The 13,285-nt window shown below is 40.3% G+C and overlaps 1 protein-coding gene across 4 annotated transcripts in view; it reads right to left on the bottom strand.

Annotated features, from left to right (window-relative positions):
* Window positions 1–13,285, bottom strand: part of LOC311131344 (CUB and sushi domain-containing protein 1-like) — a gene marked incomplete at both ends in the record, with an annotated part of 555,203 nt that overhangs the window by 119,822 nt on the left and 422,096 nt on the right. For all 4 annotated transcript variants that reach the window (XM_084164287.1, XM_084164286.1, XM_084164285.1 and 1 more), the window contains 7 exons: window positions 5,075–5,269; window positions 6,789–6,976; window positions 7,594–7,732; window positions 8,592–8,783; window positions 9,207–9,409; window positions 10,686–10,812; window positions 11,702–11,893. In XM_084164287.1, coding sequence (XP_084020413.1) covers window positions 5,075–5,269; window positions 6,789–6,976; window positions 7,594–7,732; window positions 8,592–8,783; window positions 9,207–9,409; window positions 10,686–10,812; window positions 11,702–11,893 — 1,236 coding nt within the window. The remainder of the gene's footprint in view (window positions 1–5,074; window positions 5,270–6,788; window positions 6,977–7,593; window positions 7,733–8,591; window positions 8,784–9,206; window positions 9,410–10,685; window positions 10,813–11,701; window positions 11,894–13,285) is intronic.

Raw genomic sequence — 13,285 nt, forward strand, 5'->3', positions numbered from 1 at the left:
AGTGAAGGATTGAGAGCTCTCTCTCTCAAGGGGCAAGGCATTTTGGCTCAATCAAAAAGGGTCAACTAATCAACACATGGTTTTTAAAAGCTAAAATCCCCTTAGACTGACTTACAAACAGGGGTCAGGAGTGTTATCAATGTAAAACCATTATAGATCCATTGCTTCATTTTTAGTACCTCTGCTGGTTTGTTCTCCAGTCTCCTGTTGTTGTTGTAAACTAAATATATCCTTCGAAACTAACTTTGGAGTTTCTTCAGTGTTCAACCCAGTATGCTGTTTGCTTTGCTTCAGCTGTGTCTTGGTACACAAAACACCCTCTATTGTTTATGTGAACACCAGAGTAACTTTTTTTTTCTTATTTTTTTCTTTTCTTTTAGGGGGTAGATCAGCTTTAATATTGCAGATAGATTGTAACTTCCATCTATGTAATTGTCTGCATCACTTCCAATCCCCAATATGCAAATATATACATATACATACAGTGGGGAAAAAAAGTATTTAGTCAGCCACCAATTGTGCAAGTTCTCCCATTTAAAAAGATGAGAGAGGCCTGTAATTTTCATCATAGGTACACGTCAACTATGACAGACAAATTGAGAAAAAAAATTCCAGAAAATCACATTGTAGGATTTTTAATGAATTTATTTGCAAATTATGGTGGAAAATAAGTATTTGGTCACCTAGAAACAAGCAAGATTTCTGGCTCTCACAGACCTGTAACTTCTTCTTTAAGAGGCTCCTCTGTCCTCCACTCGTTACCTGTATTAATGGCACCTGTTTGAACTTGTTATCAGTATAAAAGACACCTGTCCACAACCTCAAACAGTCACACTCCAAACTCCACTATGGCCAAGACCAAAGAGCTGTCAAAGGACACCAGAAACAAAATTGTAGACCTGCACCAGGCTGGGAAGACTGAATCTGCAATAGGTAAGCAGCTTGGTTTGAAGAAATCAACTGTGGGAGCAATTATTAGGAAATGGAAGACATACAAGACCACTGATAATCTCCCTCGATCTGGGGCTCCACGCAAGATCTCACCCCGTGGGGTCAAAATGATCACAAGAACGGTGAGCAAAAATCCCAGAACCACACGGGGGGACCTAGTGAATGACCTGCAGAGAGCTGGGACCAAAGTAACAAAGCCTACCATCAGTAACACACTACGCCGCCAGGGACTCAAATCCTGCAGTGCAAGACGTGTCCCCCTGCTTAAGCCAGTACATGTCCAGGCCCATCTGAAGTTTGCTAGAGTGCATTTGGATGATCCAGAAGAGGATTGGGAGAATGTCATATGGTCAGATGAAACCAAAATAGAACTTTTTGGTAAAAACTCAACTCGTCGTGTTTGGAGGACAAAGAATGCTGAGTTGCATCCAAAGAACACCATACCTACTGTGAAGCATGGGGGTGGAAACATCATGCTTTGGGGCTGTTTTTCTGCAAAGGGACCAGGACGACTGATCCGTGTAAAGGAAAGAATGAATGGGGCCATGTATCGTGAGATTTTGAGTGAAAACCTCCTTCCATCAGCAAGGGCATTGAAGATGAAACGTGGCTGGGTCTTTCAGCATGACAATGATCCCAAACACACCGCCCGGGCAACGAAGGAGTGGCTTCGTAAGAAGCATTTCAAGGTCCTGGAGTGGCCTAGCCATTCTCCAGATCTCAACCCCATAGAAAATATTTGGAGGGAGTTGAAAGTCCGTGTTGCCCAGCGACAGCCCCAAAACATCACTGCTCTAGAGGAGATCTGCATTGGAGGAATGGGCCAAAATACCAGCAACAGTGTGTGAAAACGTTTGACCTGTGTCATTGCCAACAAAGGGTATATAACAAAGTATTGACAAAACTTTTGTTATTGACCAAATACTTATTTTCCACCATAATTTGCAAATAAATTCATAAAAAATCCTACAATGTGATTTTCTGGAATTTTTTTTCTCATTTTGTCTGTCATAGTTGACGTGTACCTATGATGAAAATTACAGGCCTCTCTCATCTTTTTAAGTGGGAGAACATGCACAATTGGTGGCTGACTAAATACTTTTTTTCCCCACTGTACATACACATACATATAAATACATACATACATATATATACATATCCTTTTTTAAAATATATTTTCCTTTATTACTATCCAACCCCACCACCCCTTCCCAAATTGGAGTAAACTAGTGAACAACAACGCTTAAGCCTTCCAGCTTATACATACAGTGGGGAAAAAAAGTATTTAGTCAGCCACCAATTGTGCAAGTTCTCCCACTTAAAAAGATGAGAGAGGCCTGTAATTTTCATCATAGGTACACGTCAACTATGACAGACAAAATGTGGAAAAGAAATCCAGAAAATCACATTGTAGGATTTTTAATGCATTTATTTGCAAATTATGGTGGAAAATAAGTATTTGGTCAATAACAAAAGTTTCTCAATACTTTGTTATATACCCTTTGTTGGCAATGACACAGGTCAAATGTTTTCTGTAAGTCTTCACAAGGTTTTCACACACTATTGCTGGTATTTTGGCCCATTCCTCCATGCAGATCTTCTCTAGAGCAGTGATGTTTTGGGGCTGTCGCTGGGCAACACGGACTTTCAACTCCCTCCAAAGATTTTCTATGGGGTTGAGATCTGGATACTGGCTAGGCCACTCCAGGACCTTGAAATGCTTCTTACGAAGCCACTCCTTCGTTGCCCGGGCAGTGTGTTTGGGATCATTGTCATGCTGAAAGACCCAGCCACGTTTCATCTTCAATGCCCTTGCTGATGGAAGGAGGTTTTCACTCAAAATCTCACGATACATGGCCCCATTCATTCTTTCCTTTACACGGATCAGTCGTCCTGGTCCCTTTGCAGAAAAACAGGCCCAAAGCATGATGTTTCCACCCCCATGCTTCACAGTAGGTATGGTGTTCTTTGGATGCAACTCAGCATTCTTTGTCCTCCAAACACGACGAGTTGAGTTTTTACCAAAAAGTTCTATTTTGGTTTCATCTGACCATATGACATTCTCCCAATCCTCTTCTGGATCATCCAAATGCACTCTAGCAAACTTCAGACGGGCCTGGACATGTACTGGCTTAAGCAGGGGGACACGTCTGGCACTGAAGGATTTGAGTCCCTGGCGGCGTAGTGTGTTACTGATGGTAGGCTTTGTTACTTTGGTCCCAGCTCTCTGCAGGTCATTCACTAGGTCCCCCCGTGTGGTTCTGGGATTTTTGCTCACCGTTCTTGTGATTATTTTGACCCCACGGGGTGAGATCTTGCGTGGAGCCCCAGATCGAGGGAGATTATCAGTGGTCTTGTATGTCTTCCATTTCCTAATAATTGCTCCCACAGTTGATTTCTTCAAACCAAGCTGCTTACCTATTGCAGATTCAGTCTTCCCAGCCTGGTGCAGGTCTACAATTTTGTTTCTGGTGTCCTTTGACAGCTCTTTGGTCTTGGCCATAGTGGAGTTTGGAGTGTGACTGTTTGAGGTTGTGGACAGGTGTCTTTTATACTGATAACAAGTTCAAACAGGTGCCATTAATACAGGTAACGAGTGGAGGACAGAGGAGCCTCTTAAAGAAGAAGTTACAGGTCTGTGAGAGCCAGAAATCTTGCTTGTTTGTAGGTGACCAAATACTTATTTTCCACCATAATCTGCAAATAAATTCATAAAAAATCCTACAATGTGATTTTCTGGATTTTTTTCCCTCAATTTGTCTGTCATAGTTGACGTGTACCTATGATGAAAATTACAGGCCTCTCTCATCTTTTTAAGTGGGAGAACTTGCACAATTGGTGGCTGACTAAATACTTTTTACCCCCACTGTAACTATATATATTTTATGGACACAGTCAATTTTACAATAATTCAATTTTGTTTGTTTTTACTCCGGAACTTCCTCTACCCTCAACCTCTCCGATCATTTTCATGATGTCCATCCGGTTTGCTTCTATATGCCATATCTTTCTAATTGTGCTCTTTCACAAAAGCTCTCACCTATAACCTATAAACCTATTATGGACACAGTATGCTTTACATTAGTTATCTTGTTGTTATTAGTTGTTGTTAGTTGTTATTAGTACCATCCTTGAGCTCCATTCAGCTCCATTCAACACCTCCCATCTATCTCTTAACACCATCCATATTGGATTTCTATTTGCCATATAAATATTTTTCAACTGTACTGTGATGTTTCACAAAAGTTCTGAACCCTTCTATTCTCATTGTTTCTACAGATTGTAAATTAAAAATAAACATTTTTGTGAAATATTATTACTTCTTAATTATATTTAATCAGATTTACAAAAGCCCCAAATCTCTCAAAAGAAGGAGCTCAGGTGGATTTTCTCTCATGGGTCTCACACTCCCCTCTTGATCTGACACTTCCTTGAATAAGAAATAAAAAAAACAGGTTAAAAGGTTTAAAAAGTAGAAGCTAGCTAATGCTAGTTTGCGTATGTTTCCATGAACATAGCTTATATCTGAAAACGATGAGCTTTATGCATACATTTAACAATTGTATTGAAAACAACATCATTCCACGTTCATCATGTCAACCATAACACTTTGGTGTGTGTCTCCCATATCCAAGTCATGTCTCAAGTGGCCATGCTGCTATAAGGTAGAGGCTTGGTGTGTGAAGTGGCAGGGTGGATGCATAGAGACGGTGAGTGGCAGCAACTACAAGGCTTTTGTTTCTCCTCAGAGACGCAGGGACATAAAGGACAGAGAGAGAAAGAGGGAGAGAGAGGGGGATGAAAAAGAGAGGGAGTGTGAAAGGACGCGTGAGTGGCAGTTGTCACCGCCCAAGCTCTCACGACTGTCAATTAATGACAGAAAGTTCAGCCTTGGTCTTTGAAAAGCCCATACTCTCCTCTTGTGCAAAGAAAAACATTTGGTAAAACTAGTGAACATTGGCTTGATATTAGCCTTGATTGATAGTGGTGATGATGGTATCAAGGCCAACCAATTAGACTTGAAGGGAGAACAACAACAACAACACAAGGTATACTCTCTTTGATAAGCTGTTGCAAATCAGTTTTTAGAACTGTAAGCAAACCAAAACCGAAAATATCTTACCTTTACACGTTGGTAGGGCCTTGTCCCATATAGGTTTTCCATCCGAACCGATAACGCATGTGATTGTGGCTTGTCCAACAGCAGTATATCCAGAGTTACATTGATAGGTCACTGTGGAGCCCAGTTTGTAGTCCATCCCCACACGACTGCCGTTCATGATATTTCCAGGGTCAAAGCATGCCTCCCTGGGTTTCTCTGTGGAATAGAAAACATACACAAGCTCAAGATAAAGTACTGTGCAGGACAACAGACCTTGAGCAGAGAGACTTGATCTCAATACAACACCAAGGAGGAAAATGTAAAACCATTTTTCTTTGGGCTAAAGCATTGTAACTTATCCATAAATGCAAAAGAAACTCAGCAGTTGAAAAGCCCAGATATCATGAACAGGTAGGGTATGCATCCTGGGTTATTGGGTGCATTCAAACACTGAACATTCCAGGGATTCCCAGAAGCTGCTACTGATGTTTCTATCTCCTAGCCTATCACCTAGACTTCTGCTGTGGCTCTGCGGTGAACCTTAATGTAGGAGGCAGAACACAGGGAGTTTGAGTGTAAAAAAGAGCAGGTTGAGTTGCTCCAAGGTATCCTCAATAGAAAAGACCAGCACAGAGGCGAATGCAAGGTAAGCATGTGGGTCTGTAGAGGCAGCCAACCAGTGTCCTTCTGGCAACAGACACTCAGAGGACAGTTGGAAAAAGCTCTGGAGGTGGTGCTTGTATACACTGCCAAACAAGATGACAGCTAACAGCCCACTTCTTTCTGCTGCCCTGTGCTTTTGGGAGCGGTGAAAGTAGGAGGCCTGTGGTGGGAGATTCTATCACTGAAATTGCTATAGTGCATCACAATTTCAATACCCAGAGAGGGGAAATGCTTCTCAACATATAAGGCCAAAGTCCACATGCTGATGTCCATAACCTAAAGCTACATTTTGAAATGGATTGATGAATACATTAGAAATACAGTAGTAGAAAACATCATAACAAATATATGAAGTATAGTACAGTAATAAGTATGAAAACAGAAACGTCAATGCCATTATTCTCAACATTTAAATTACCTTAGTTACTGGTACATGGATGGGGAGAAAAACTGAGAACATATGAGATTCATTTACAGAAAAAAGTGTTTTTAGCCTTGGGAGATGACAGATCTCACCCAGTTCCCATGCAAGGTAACTAACTGCTCTTATTGACAAAAGCACAGCTAAATACAGGGCCGTCTGTACAAAATCAAACAACAAATTATGCTATTGATTGGTTTTAATAAGTCTTCCAAGATGAACGAGAGGTTGAAAGGGCAAAATACTATACACATCTGTGTTCATGTGTTTTGTGACCTTCATGGACTTGCCATAATAAATAAATCAAATTATCCAGTCGATCTAGTTCTATCATCAATGCATTCAATTAAAAAAGCATTTAATAACATACTGTTTTTCAGATGCTGAATAGCTCTCTATGAACAACAGGCAAAAGGGCCAGCTAAAATAAGGACAGCTAGCTGACAGGAAGAAAAACATGCAATAAGGCTTTATCAAAAAATATAGTCTACAAAATATATTCTCCAGTGTCTGGAAATCTTTCATCCTAACAACCTATATCTATTGAAAACATTTCTATAGAGACATCAACCTTACTATATGGCCAGTGCTATACACTTTCAAAGAAACCTAGGGTCACCTCCTACGAGACCAACATGATGCATCGCTTGCCTTTGAATTCAATGGCAAAACCAGACATCCCGAGGGAGGCGTCACTCCTGAAGGCGAGGAAGAGGCTGTTGCCACTGCTCTCGATGCGCTCCGGGGCCTGGTTTCCATGCAAGCTGCTGATCAGTGGACCATTGGAGTTGTCACCCTCATAGATGTGCAGGAAGTCATAGCTGGGCTCCATGTTGAAACTGGGAGCATACAAAAGAGAACCAGGGTTATAAAAGACTGATGCCTAATTCACACTATAGGGTCAATCAGAACCATACTCTGCTGGCTCGGATATTTCCTTTTCACATATTTCCTTTCACATTGTCTATTCCAGCAACTATGGCGAGGCCAGCCCGGTTCAGCTTGGCCCTGAATCAGGCATGTGGGGGCTGTCTGTACTGTCTATAACTGTCATTAGAGGGAAGGTGAGCTGGTAATGTTCTGATGAATCTGAGATCAACTGATAACAGTTTGTTTTTTGATTTTTCTCATTGGAGTCAATGTAATTCCTGTGGGTACATACAGACTAATAAACACAGCTAGCTTGTATTCTACATTCAGTAACATGAGCTAAAATCATACATTTTATAAAAGCTTGTAGGTATCATCTAGGGATATTGGGTAATACAGTACAACACATCGATTTGGATAATATTTGAACAAAGGCAAACTATTTCACCTCAAACACAGGTGTTTGATGTTTGTTTACGGTAATTGCCAAACTGACAAAGACAGAGTGGATACGCTCTTTCCATCTGTTCTTTGACTTTGGTCCTTATTACCGTGGGTGGCTCACAGCGTAGCATGAGCAACATACCTTTTGAAAATTAGGGCTATAACAAAGTCAGGGTTGACTTTAATTCTCCAGTCACATTCCTTTCCTGGTGGGTATGGCTGTGGATAGTTGGGTGATAGAATCACCCCAGCAGGGCCTGTCACGTTGCCGCCGCAGGTAGCTAGCACATCAAGGAGAGTGAGGGCAACACACAGGTTTTAATACGACATGTCTCCAACACATTAAATGTTTACGGTGATTGAAGTGACAAAACAGGCCCCCATAGACATTCAGTGACAAACAGTAGTGATGGAATTCCTTCCTGCAACTGTCATTCAGAAGGGTTATTAGCATCTTTGCTTTTTCTTTTTAGCATTGTGTGAGACTTGTTCTATTGTCAATTTAAGTGTGTGTGCTAAGCAAAATCCTGTCAATCATGTGCTTGTTTGGGAGGGTTTGTGAGAGCAACATTTTTATAACCTTAGTAATCTTCCACCGTTACTAATGATTCTGCCTATAAATGGCCTTCCATCAAGCAATGATCAGTGTTGTAGTAAACATGTCAAATGACTAGAAGTGACTAAGTGTACTGTCTGACAAAGGATTTGTTGATAATGGCAGAAAATGCCAATTACATTTCAGTTACTGATGAATCATTCTTCACACGGGGACTCACACTCTAATGAGACATGGTTTACATTCTTAAGGATTCATTCATTCTAATAATAAACATGTCAATCATTCAACATAAAGTAATTAAGCCGACACAAATGAGTGGTTAGGTGCCCAACACCAACAGTAAGTCATTCATAAAACACTGCTTACATGTATTTTTAGATACCACAAATCCTTCAACGAAACAAGGCAGTGGGACACTATAGGCCTAGTATACAGATTCCAAATATCCTTCTTGCAGCAGAATAATCCTAAAGGGAACATCTACCTATTGTACAAACCCTTTGTTGACATACAGGTAAAGCCATGAACAGAAATAACAATTAAGTTCTTTCTCCATTACTGTGGAGGTCAAAGCAACATACCTATACAGGTAGGAGGGTCTGGCTGCCAATAGAACCTGTTATTGAGCTGTACACAGGTGATCTTGTCTAGGCCCTGGACCTGGTAACCTGGGTCACACTGGAAGGTGATAGTGTCCCCAGGCTCCCGACTATCCCCGTAACGCGTCCCATTCTGGGGTGTCCCGGGGTCATTACAGGTCGTCGCAGTAGTAGCTGAAATCACACAAATGAATCACTTATAAACATGAGACAAATGCTGACATTTTGACAGGACGGTTTTAAATCATACAACTCTCATGTTTTTTAGCCAAAGGCTGATAATGATATAAGCTTAATTTGATGTGTTGAAATCATTGGACTGGCAGCAAACTGATTTGTGGAGACTAATTGTCTTTTAAATCATATTTCCAGAAAATATTTGCCATTTATATGCAAATGCAATGCTCAATTTCATTTACATTTGTATGAAATACTTATTTGTCAAAATGATTTGTCATAACAGTGATTTATACATGGCCCAGAGTAGGATAGAGAGAGGGAAATGTCAAGAAACATCCTGTAGCCTTTGTCTGAAAAGCTACTGAATAGAATGTCATATCCGAATTCCTCTGGTCCATTGTGACAGGTACTACTTACTTGAGAACTGAATGGAGAAGCCTGACTTGCTGATGAAGTAATCACTGTCAAACTGGAGCGTTAGGATGTTGAAGGTGCTATGGGTGTCTTCGGGCAGAGCTGACCCACTCCATTCCTTCAAGAGGATACCCCCCTCTGTTGGACCATCCCACACCTTCAGAATGTCATGAGCCACTTCCGTGTCAAACACTATGAAGTGGAGACTAAATAGAGAGAGGGAGGGGGATATTTGTATTTGTATTTTTGTATTTATTAGGTATCCCCATTAGCTGTTGCTAAGGCAGCAGCTACTCTTCCTGGGGTCCAAACATATTAAAGCACTTACATTACATATAAAACAAAAGATAAAACAGTACATCATATAACATTATTACACCACTACATATCTACAATACAAAATGTACAATACAAAATGTATAATACCACCATACAACAATATTACAATGTATGCGTATGCATGTGTCTGTACCTTTGTGTGTGTCTCTTCACAGTCCCCGTTGTTCCATAAGGTGTATTTTTACCTGTTTTTTTAAATCTGATTCTACTGCTTGCATATTGATTATACACTATGCACCTCTTCAAGAATTAGAACCTTTCATACTGAAGTCCGGTCTTACCATTGGTTTACATCTGTGACAAACACCTATACAGTCAACAATACTCCATAAATCAACTGACCAAGGGTAACTACTGACTTGTAATAAGAAAATATCATTGGAATTCTATAGAACCAGTTCTCAAGTAATGTCTCAGACCGATGAAACATCTATATCAGATCGTTCTTGCTCACCAAACCATTTAAGCAATGTTTCAATTATTTTTAGCAATAACTAGGGAGAGGATGAATTCCTTTGATTTTTACATTTTTATTCATTTAGCAGACGCTCCTATCCAGAGTGACTTTAATTAGTGCATTCATAAAGGTGAGACAACAACATATCACAATCGTAGCAAGTACATTTTCCCTTAACAAAGTAGTTCTCAGCAAAGTCAGTGCTAGTAGGAAAAGACAAGTGCCGTGGGATTTATTTAAAATACTCTTTAAAGAGTTCGGGTTTCAGAAGTTTTCCTTTAAAAAGTCTAATAGCCAGTGATGTCAATTGTATCTCTCCTCCTTGATCCGTAAATTGCTTGAACTGAATTGGCATATCTGATTTCAATGGCATTTCAAGCAGGCATAATTGGTTTATCTTTGGGGGTTATTGTTTTGTTTTTAAGAAGCCAGTAATGGACCTGAAGGAATAAATGCTAATGTAAAGGAAGGCCTAGCAGTGGGGTGAAATGCAATCAGCAATGGCACATTTAATCACAGCTTATTTTCCAAAAGTGCAGCAGAACAATTGCTCCGCTATACTAGACACGCCTCACAATAAACTAGCTGATTTCATTTCACATTTAAATGGAGTCAAGAAAAATTGGGTTATTGTGTATCTAATTGCCTATTCCAAGGGGGTGTGTCCCTATTGTGAGATACTGTACCTGATGGTCTTGCCTGTGTCCGCTTCGATAGACCAGGTACAGTGGAGGTTGTTGTCGTAGGGTGCAGGGTAACCCGGGGAGAGTATCCGTCCAGATATTGCACCTGCGATGTGGCCTCCGCATTCAGCTAGATAAGGAAACCAAAACGGCTCATATCATCACAATAGAAATCCGACTAAATAAGCCTTAGCTGATGCACCTCAGGCTGGATTCTCTCTCTGGCATCAACCAGCTGAATGTATAAACATCATATAATACATCACATCATTACATGCACTTGAAAGAATCAAATATGTTCTCAAGCTTCTCCACATACATGTGTATTATTTTAGTGACCGCTGACAACACAGAAAAAGAGGAGAGGATATCCCTAGTATGTTGCTTCGTTCAAAGGAAATAAAAAATACAATGGCAGCCTAAGGCAATGTCATCTATTTTCCATGCTACTTTTCAGCTGTATGGAAATGTGTCTGAACCGAGCTAGGCTAATTAAGGAATGAGGCTGAAGAATGACAGTGTAATGTATCAGTTCTCTCCAGCACAGAAAGCTCAGACTGTCCATACTTCAATTAAGAGGGAGACACACAAGGTTTCTATAGCTTTAGGGGCAATAATATAGCCAGCATTAGGGGATAAATGTTCATAGCTGTTAACTAGCGTAACTATTAAAGTATAATATAAATGACAGCATGTTAGCCCAGGGTTTGACTCGTAGTTAGCCTGAGAGAGCGTAACTGGCAAAGCTGGTAATTTAATGGAATCAATACGATATTAATAACAGTGGAACAGAATGCAGACAACACAACAAATTCCATGTTGACTGGTAAAATTGTATAATATTTTCAAACGCACCAGATGAAAATGAATCCTTTAATATGGGCATCTTGAACATGACCATTACCATGGTAATTAAAATGTAAACAAAATGTTACTTAGGAATGGAAAGTGTTTCGCCATAATCAGGAAATGTATCCTTGATGATGAGATTTGTCTATTTTCGGCAGTGACTCACTCACCTAGACAGGAAGGTAAAGGTTTGTCCCAAACCCTACGGTCTCCACTTAGGCATGTCAGAGTGCTGCTTCCATGGAGAGTATAGCCAGGGTTACAACTGTACAACACAAATGTGTTTGCAAAATGGCCGTCATCTTGAATTTTGTATCCATAATTCGGAGTTCCTGGTTCTTCACACTTGACAAGGTCAAAACCTACAACGACAGACTTGAGACTTTAGCCCATTCAAACATAACAAACATTCATTTATTTTCATTAATGACAAAGGTTGAACAATAAAAAATAAATCTGTCCAGTGAAATGAAGCAAGCTGCTTCAAGCATTCTAGTTTGACTTTATATTAGCGATGCTTTTCATACATCAGCCTAGAGCATGCAATATTGTAGTTTAAGGTTACTGTAGAATGAATGGTAGCACCTACACTAGCGGTCAAAAGCTTGGACACACCTACTCATTCAAGGGTTTTTCTTTATTTTTACTATTTTCTACATTGTAGAATAATAGTGAAGACACCAAAACTATGAAATAACACATATGGAATCATGTAGTAACCAAAAAAGTGTTAAACAAATCAAAATATATTTTATAATTGTATAGCTTTGCACACTCTTGGCATTCTCTCAACCAGCTTCATGAGGTAGTCACCTGGAATGCATTTTAATTAACAGGTGTGCCTTCTTAAAAGTTAATTTGTGGTATTTCTTTCCTTCTTAATGCATTTGAGCCAATCAGTTGTGTTGTTACAAGGTAGGGGGGTATACAAAAGATAGCCCTATTTGGTAAATGACCAAGTCCATATTATGGCAAGAACAGCTCAAATAAGCAAAGAGAAACAACACTCCATCATTACTTTAAGACATGAAGGTCAGTCAATACAGAACATTTGAAGAACTTTGAACATTTCTTCAAGTGCAGTCGCAAATACCATCAAGCGCTATGATGAAACTGGCTCTCATGAGGACCGCCACAGGAATGGAAGACCCAGAGTTAGCTCTGCTGCAGAGGAAAAGTTCATTAGAGTTACCAGCCTCAGAAATTGCAGCCCAAATAAATGCTTCCCAGAGTTCAAGTAACAGACACATCTCAACATCAACTGTTCAGAGGAGACTGTGTGAATCAGGCCTTCATGGTCGAATTGCTGCAAAGAAACCACTACTAAAGGACACCAATAAGAAGAAGAGACTTGCTTGGGCCAAGAAACACGAGCAATGGACATTAGACCGGTGGAAATTTGTCCTTTGGTCTGGAGTCCAAATTGGAGATTTTTGGTTCCAACCGCCGTGCCTTTGTGAGACGCGGTGTGGGTGAACGGATGATCTCCACATGTGTATTTCCCACCGTAAAGCATGGAGGAGGAGGTGTTATGGTGTGGGGGTGCTTTGCTGGTGACACTGTCTTTGATTTATTTAGAATTCAAGGCACACTTAACCAACACGGCTACCACAGCATTCTGCAGCAATACACGATCCCATCTGGTTTGGGCTTAGTGGGACTATCATTTGTTTTTCAACAGGACAATGACCCAACACACCTCCAGGCTGTGTAAGGGCTATTTTACCAAGCAGGAGAGTGATGGAGTGTTGCAT

The sequence above is a fragment of the Coregonus lavaretus genome (assembly GCF_964263955.1).
Source record: "Coregonus lavaretus genome assembly, chromosome: 1".
Lineage (NCBI taxonomy): Eukaryota > Metazoa > Chordata > Actinopteri > Salmoniformes > Salmonidae > Coregonus > Coregonus lavaretus.